This window comes from Oncorhynchus masou, chromosome 13 (assembly GCF_036934945.1).
Source record: "Oncorhynchus masou masou isolate Uvic2021 chromosome 13, UVic_Omas_1.1, whole genome shotgun sequence".
In the NCBI taxonomy this organism is placed as follows: Eukaryota; Metazoa; Chordata; class Actinopteri; order Salmoniformes; family Salmonidae; genus Oncorhynchus; species Oncorhynchus masou.
This window is the reverse complement of record NC_088224.1, coordinates 11,241,308-11,249,397: the sequence shown is the minus strand read 5'-3', so window position 1 is coordinate 11,249,397 and position 8,090 is coordinate 11,241,308. Positions and strand designations below refer to the sequence as shown.

At 45.3% G+C, this 8,090-nt stretch overlaps 1 protein-coding gene across 1 annotated transcript; it reads right to left on the bottom strand.

Annotated features, from left to right (window-relative positions):
- Positions 1–3,629: 3,629 nt before the first annotated feature.
- Positions 3,630–5,869, bottom strand: LOC135551642 (B-cell receptor CD22-like). Its single transcript, XM_064982824.1, has one exon. It carries the CDS (start codon positions 5,763–5,765, stop codon positions 3,630–3,632), a length of 2,136 nt encoding a protein of 711 aa, XP_064838896.1. The 5' UTR covers positions 5,766–5,869.
- Positions 5,870–8,090: the final 2,221 nt, after the last annotated feature.

Sequence of the window (8,090 nt, the reverse complement as noted above, 5' to 3'; positions counted from 1 at the left end):
TTATTTTCACAGGTAAAACTTCAGTCGTGGGTTTCCGTTTACCTCAGAAACGTATATTCTTACTATTTCTCGGAGGTTTAGGTTTTGGGTCCTTGTTATTTCTCCTTCAAGAAACTGGTTTTAACCGTATTTTTCAAAATAATCCGGTCCTTCGGACAGCACTACAATTATCTGTGAATAGACACCATATGGGCTCATTGGAGCCCCTACTTTGGATATTGCTGTTACGGTTCACAACCAAATGTGAAACATGATAATAACATAAACGAAAGGAGTCAAATATGTATATGTATTTTCCGTTGAAACTTAACCATCTGGTGTTACCGACAAATTGTTGCCAACCTAGTGATCCCGAATCTCAGCAGTGTCCGGAGAAAGTCTACCTTTCGGGATCACTAGGTTTACATAATTGGCAACATTTTGTCGGTTTCACCATACAGTTCCTCAACTTCACAGGTGAGCGCTGTGCTATTGGATATGACCACGCGCCCTGTCGGTATCACCAGACAGCCCTGTCTGCATTTCCATATGGTATCCGAATAACACGTGTGTGGAGGAGGCAGAGCCCTTACAGGCTAATGTCTGGACAGTTTTTAAAATGTATTTTTATTTAACTAGGCAAGTCAGTTAAGCACAAATTCTTATTTACAATGACTGCCTACCCCGGACAAACCCTAACGACACTGGGCCAATTGTGCACTGCCCTATGGAACCTGCAATCACAGCTGTTGTCATACAGCCTGGAATTGAACCAGGGTCTGTAGTGACACCTTTAGCACTGAGCTGCAGTGCCTTAGACCACTGTGCCACTCAGGAGCCCAAATAATGGCCCGTCTTTCAGCAAATAACTGTTAATGTCATCAACATGCTTCAAGTCTTGTTATATGCCTAATGGGGGATTCACACATTTAAATGAATTAGAATTTAATGTGAATTTGATACCAAATAGCGTACATTCTAACACAGCCCTAGACCTAACACTTTAAGGTGTCTCCTCACTGTTGCTCATGAGGGAATGCAGTTTGCTGCTTTTAAAAGCCAGACAAATTAATCAGCAGGCAGCAATCCCTCCAGGGTAATTCTACTATATCAACAGGCTGCATTACCTCCAGGTCAGTACTGCTGTATCAGCAGGCTGCATTACCTCCAGGTCAGTACTGCTGTATCAGCAGGCTGCATTACCTCCAGGTCAGTACTGCTGTATCAGCAGGCTGCATTACCTCCAGGTCAGTACTGCTGTATCAGCAGGCTGCATTACCTCCAGGTCAGTACTGCTGTATCAACCGGCTGCACTACCTCCAGGTCAGCACTGCTGTATGGTTAGTGTGTGGGTTGGAGGAGGTGGGGGGTAGGGTCCACATTGCCTACTGTGCAGTTGACAAGCTTCTCCTGCTCTATTGCTAGTTGAGTGGCTGGACTGCTCCATAATGGGCTGTCTGAGGAATGTCTGCTCCGTTCATTTTGACACTATGGGCTTGAGTCCCAAATGGCAACCTATTCCCTACATAGTGCACTACTTTTGACCAGAGCCCCATGGGTCCAGGTCCAAAGTAGAGCACTATATAGGGAATAGGGTGCAATTTGGGTCGTTGCCTGGTCCTCATTGTCCAAGGCCATCATCATGTTCTGAATGTCAAACATGAATCTCCTGACTCAGCCAACAGTCACATCGCTGTACACACGCACACACACACACACACACACACACACACACACACACACACACACACACACACACACACACACACACACACACACAGAGCAACTAGGACGGAATCCTCCCACCCACAACATACAGTAGCTTCTTTAATTCAAATAGAGAATAGAAACATATTTACCCGGCAATCTTTTTGCGAATCCCATCACCTTCCTGATTACCTCCCCTATATCTGACACTTCCTTTGGTTCATTCCCCAGGCGTAATTGATTCTGTTTCTGTGTTTAATGTCTGTTTGCTACTCGTGTTTCTTGTTTTGTTCCATTTTATTATAAAATTCACTCCATGTACTTGCTTCCCAACTCAGCGTACATGTTGCAGAATAATGCCTCACCAAAGGGACGCAACAGATATTTATTTTATGCTTTTTTTTTTACTGTTGACGTAGGGGTCCAAGGGCGGCTCCCGAAGCAAGCGGGGATGCCTCAGCTGACTCTACAGGTTCCCATGCCTCAGCTGACTCTACAGGTTCCCATGCCTCAGCTGGCTCTACAGGTTCCCATGCCTCAGCTGGCTCTACAGGTTCCCATGCCTCAGTTGGCTCTACAGGTTCCCATGCCTCAGTTGGCTCTACAGGTTCCCATGCCTCAGTTGGCTCTACAGGTTCCCATGCCTCAGCAGGCTCTACAGGTTCCCATGCCTCAGTTGGCTCGACAGGTTCCCGCTCCTCTGCCGGATCGACAGGTTTCCGCTCCTCAGCAGAAGTGATCGGCCCACTCCTGGTCCTCGGGAACGGCCCTCTGGTTGGGGTCCTGCGGCTGGAGCCGCGTGTCAGGGAGGGAGTACTGTCACGTCTAATCCCCCTCTCCAGCGCTCGTCGTCGCCAGTTTATTCATCATTGCACACACCTGCCACCATCGTTACGCACACCTGCGTGAGACTCACCTGGACTCCATCACCTTCCTGATGACCTCCCCTATATCTGTCACTCCCCAGGCGTTATTGATTCTGTTTCTGTGTTTAATGTCTGTATGCTACTCGTGTTTCTTGTTTAGTTTAATTTATTATTAAATTCACTCCCTGTATTTGCTTCCCGAATCCCAGCGTACATGGTACAGGGTGTGAATGCACTGTACATGAGTTCTGTCTTCAGGAAGGCAGTTCTAGAATCTATCCACTTGCCTGTGAATCAATAAAAGAGAACCGCCATCACATCTTTGATTGTAATTGATGTAGATAACCTAGAATGCATCGATTATGGAACACTACAAACACAGGAAATTATATACATTGATTGAATTCTGGAATTTGTCAGAGACCAATGCATTCTAGGAACAGGACAGTCACAACTGTCCTATGTGTTTACAGCCTCTCGCAGAATGAATGAATGTCACAGCACATTGGTTATTCATTAGTTAAAGTGTGAAGTGTTTTTACTTTACTATGGGGTCCACAAAGAAGATGTATTAAATATGAATCACCACTATTTAATGCTTTTTGTAATCACGTTTTTTTATTTGGCTTTTCAGTATTTTACAGGCAAATGGAAAAATCCAACAACCAACTCTCTACCCCCATCCCCCACCACCACCCTCAATTCCATGCTCTAACAGAACCCTACACCCCCCCCCTCAATCCCATGCTCTAACAGATAGATAAGTGAGGATTTGTACAGTCAGCCACTTGCATGAATACAGAAATTAGTTATATGAGAAGCACAAACATTAAAATTCCCTTACACATGATCAGTGCATGGGGAAAGTCTGATTGGCTGAAGCCACGGAGCTGGAGGTGATTTTATTAGTCATGTGAGAGGGAGCTAAACTACTTGTTGCTAGCCAGACATAAACAACAACAACAAGAAGGCTGGAAATGAGTCCCACAATGCCCTCTGCAGGGGGATGTTGTAACAAAGCCAATGGCATAAAAAAGTTGTAAGGCCTCGCTTTGGTTTGGTGTTGTAGATAACCCTTCATTCCAGGACCTGTGGTGACGTTTTCTTGGGGATGGTGTCATACAAGGATGGGCAAGCATCTCTCTGAAGACTTGTGTAGTCGTCATCCTGTATGTCATTATATTCATCAGGGTCGAGGTGCATATCATCAATGGTTTCATAGATACAGGCGCTGGTCGTCTCACTCACATCTGAGTTTGAGGAATCGTTATTGGCATAATAGATGGTTTGTGTGTCTGCTCTGACACCACTTCCTCCTCTGACACCACTTTCTTCTCTGACACCCCTTCCTTCTCTGACACCCCTTCCTCCTCTGACACCACTTCCTCCTCTGACATCACAACCTCCTCTGACACCACTTCCTCCTCTGACATCACAACCTCCTCTGACACCACTTCCTCTTCTGACATCACAACCTCCTCTGACACCACTTTCTTCTCTGACACCCCTTCCTCTTCTGACACCACTTTCTCCTCTGACACACCTACATGGTCTGACACCCCTTCCTCCTCTGACACCACTTCCTGCTGTGTGTCTCCTCTTCAGTTTACAGTAGATGAGAACTGAAGCTTTAGCAGCCAGGACAACCCCAACCACCCCCAGTACAGAAGCCAAAACAGACACTGGAAAAAACACACCTGTGTTGAGGTCTAAGGCAGTAGAGTTCTGAGCTCCCATCTTGTTCTCAGCCCTACAGTAGTACTGGGTCTTGTCTCCCAGACTAACATTGGGGATGATGTACTTGTCTCTTCCTGCTCCTGTCTGTAAGACGCTCACTCCAGTCCCATTCCTCATGTACCAAGTGTAAGACTTCACTGGTGGGTTTGCATCACTGCTGCAGGTCAGAGTCACTCGACTGCCCTCGTCTATTTCACCGCTAACAGACACTGAAGTGTTCTTAGGGCCATATCTCACAACCAGTGTAGCAGCAAGGGATGGAAAATCCTCAAAGCCTCTTACAACACAGAAGTATCTGCCTGCATCCTTACTGCTGACGGCATCAAGGATCATAGTCTTGGACTTGCCAGTGGCAGAGGCGTTGTTCTTGTACAAAAGTAAGTCACTGAAGTTTGGACAGGAGGTCATGCAGGAGATAATGACGAGATCTCCCTCATTTGCAACAGGAGGAGTAACTTCTACCTGTAAGTTTGTGACAGACAGATTGACCCCAAATGGATCACTGTACTTTGGAACCCCTTGCATTTTTAATGTGAATTTGTAATAACCAGAGTCACTCTCTCTCAGGTCTGTGATTCGCAGGGTGCAATCGTTCTCCTTACCACGGTACTCTATGCGATCATTGTCCAAGTATTTGACACCAGATTTTGACCAGATTGTCTCTGTGATGGTTTGATTTCTGGGATATGTGTAATTGCAACGGAGTTCAACGTTACTCCCGGCGAAGGCGCAGATGGTCTTGTGTTGGTGTGTCACATCCCAGCAGTTACCAAGGAGACAGAGTGCAGGGGAGTGGAGCTTCTCACTGTCTTTTACAGCACAGATGTAACTGCCTGAATCCTGACTGCTGACTGGGTCTAGGTACAGGTTGACATTCAAGGTCTTTGGGTTGGTAAGCTGTTGTCCGTTCTTGTACCAGATGTAGTTGGGGTTGAGATTTTCACTCAGAGTACAGGTGGTGCTACAGGTCAGTGTTACTTTCTGTCCGTTGTTCACAGTGGTTGTATACTTTGTCACCTTAAGAGCTGTGACAGTAACAGTGATTCCAGTTTTTATGAATTTCCATCCGGAGTTCTCTGACGGAACCATAACGCGATAGACAGCGGTGTCACTCTTTCTTAGATCTTTGACTTGGAGAGTTTTTGTGATAGAGAAGGAGGCGTTGTGTTTTATAAACCTTCCTGAAACATCAAACAGCCACTTAAAACGTCCGGAATACGCTTTGTCATCTGTTAAGTCCTCGGGAATGGTCTTGTCCTTCCATTTCTTCTTGTTGTCATTGTTAAACCAGAATAAATTGCTAATATCTGACAACAAATTGTCATCATCATTTGAGAAATTGCAGCTCATGTTCACTGACGATCCCTCTAAAGCACAAACGTTCTTCTCATCGCAACTCATTGCATCTACAGCCAACAGACTGGATACAAAGAGGAGTAGTCCTGCAAACATATCTCTTGCCAATGTGATGGGCATCAGTTAGAATGTGAATGCAAGCTCACTGGCAGTGCAGTCGAACAAAGTGTTGAGAATGGGTCTTACTGCGTAAAGGAGGACGAGCCTAAGTTCCTGATAAAGATCTGAACTTTCGAAGTGTTTCTGTTTATCAAGATAAGTATCTTACAGGGTGGACATTGAGGCCACAATGAGTTATGTTGCATGCACTCAGGCCCACATTCACATCCATGTATATGTACAGATATGCATATGGGTAGCCTATGCACATACCCAAGGACTTATAGAGAGTATAAGTAGATTCATAAAAGTATAAAGTACTATATGATGACTACATGGAGGAAATGACTAAATATGACCAACTTGAAGGCCTAGTTTACAGTCTGTTGACTATGGAATCACGTTGATCACGTTATTCTTTCTAGAGGGTTGAGGAAAAATAGGTTCAGGTCGTATACAAACATATGTGAAGCTATAACTGTTTTTATTCAAAAAGCTATATTGAAGAGAGTGAGTGACCCTAACAGAGCTGAAGACCTAATCTATAACATCTAACACAATGCTGCTGTTGTTAGTTCCTGTTGAGTAATTTCACAAGATGTGTTGTTCTCACACTCTTTGATAAAGATCGAGCCATCTCACTTTTCTTTTAGTGTGTGTGCACGTGTGCTTTTTTAATAAAAAAAAAACTTCTTTACCTTCTATACATTTCCCTAGACTTCTTGGTTCTCACACAGAGGTCCAAAGCACTGCGTGATCAAGCGTCCCTCGAAGTGTGAACATATTTTACATAGCAGGAAGTCTACACATTTTGATGTCAGCATCTTCTTCAGTTGCTACTTTAACTTGCTACTAAAGTCCTTTTTGAAATATGATTATAGTGAGCCAAGATCTGAAAGTGGTTGCATGGAATGAAGTTAACCTATAAGACTGTCGGACCTGTGCAGAGCCTAGCTGCAAAGCTGCAACTGCCTAGCTGCAAATGCGAGGACAGCAAGGCGTCATCAGCCCAGGTAGTCCTGAGGCATGGTCCAAGGGCTTAGGTCCTCTGAGAGAAGAGAGAAAGAGAGAGTTAGAGGGAGCATACTTAAATTCACACAGGACACTGGATAAGACAGGAGAAATACTCCAGATATAACAGACTGACCCTAGCCCCCGGCATAAACTATTGTAGCATAAATACTGGAGGCTGAGACAGGGGGGGGTCGGGAGACACTGTGGCCCCGTCCGATGATACCCCCAGACAGGGCCAACCAGGAAGGATATAACCCCACCCACTTTGCCAAAGCACAACCCTCACACCACTAGAGGGATATCTTCAAACCACCAACCTACTACCCTGAGACAAAGCCAAGTATTGCCTACGAAGATCTCTCCCACGGCACGAACCCGAGGGGGACGCCAACCCGGACAGGAAGATCAAGTCAGTGACTCCATCCACTCAAGTGACGCACCCCTCCTAGGGACGGCATGGAAGAGCACCAGTAAGCCAGTGACTCAGCCTCTGTAATAGGGTTAGAGGAAGAGAATCCCAGTGGAGAGAAGGGAACCGGCCAGGCAGAGACAGCAAGGGAGGTTCTTTTCTCCAGTGCCTTTCCATTCACATTCACACCCCTGGGCCAGACTACAGTCAACTATAGGACCTACTGAAGAGATGAGTTTTCAATAAAGACTTAAATGTTGAGACCGAGTCTGCATCTCTCACATGGGTAGGCAGACCATTACATAAAAATGGAGCTCTATAGGAGAAAGCCCTGCCTCCAGCTGTTTGCTTAGAAATTATAGGGACAATTAGGAGGCCTGCGTCTTGTGACCGTAGCGTACTTGTAGGTATGTACGGCAGGACCAAATCAGAGAGATATGCCAAGCATCACATCTGGAGGAAACCAGGCACCATCCCTACGGTGAAGCATGGTGGTGGAAGCGTCATGCTGTGGGGATGTTTTTCAGCGGCAGGGACTGGGAGACAGGATGGAGGGAAAGATGAACGGAGCAAAGTACAGAGAGATCCTTGATGAAAACTTGCTCCAGAGTGCTCAGGACAACACTTTATTTATTTTTATTATGCAAGCATGGAGTTTTTTATTTAACTAGGCAAGTCGGTTAAGAACACATTTATATTTACATTGACGACCTACCAGGGAACAGTGTTTGTTCAGGGGCAGAAAATTACTTTTTCATCTTCTCAACTCTGGGATTTGTTCCAGCAACCTTTCGGTTACTGGCCCAACGCCTCAAAATGCAGGCATGAATGATACAAAATTCTATAATTTTATTATTATTTTACCTAAAAAAATTGTAATCATTTCAGGCAGTTTACAGGTAGCATACCAAATTGGGACTGGC

Coding starts and splice junctions, on each gene's coding strand:
- LOC135551642 (XM_064982824.1), bottom strand. CDS start 5,765: ATGCCCATCACATTGGCAAGAGATATGTTTGCAGGACTACTCCTCTTT.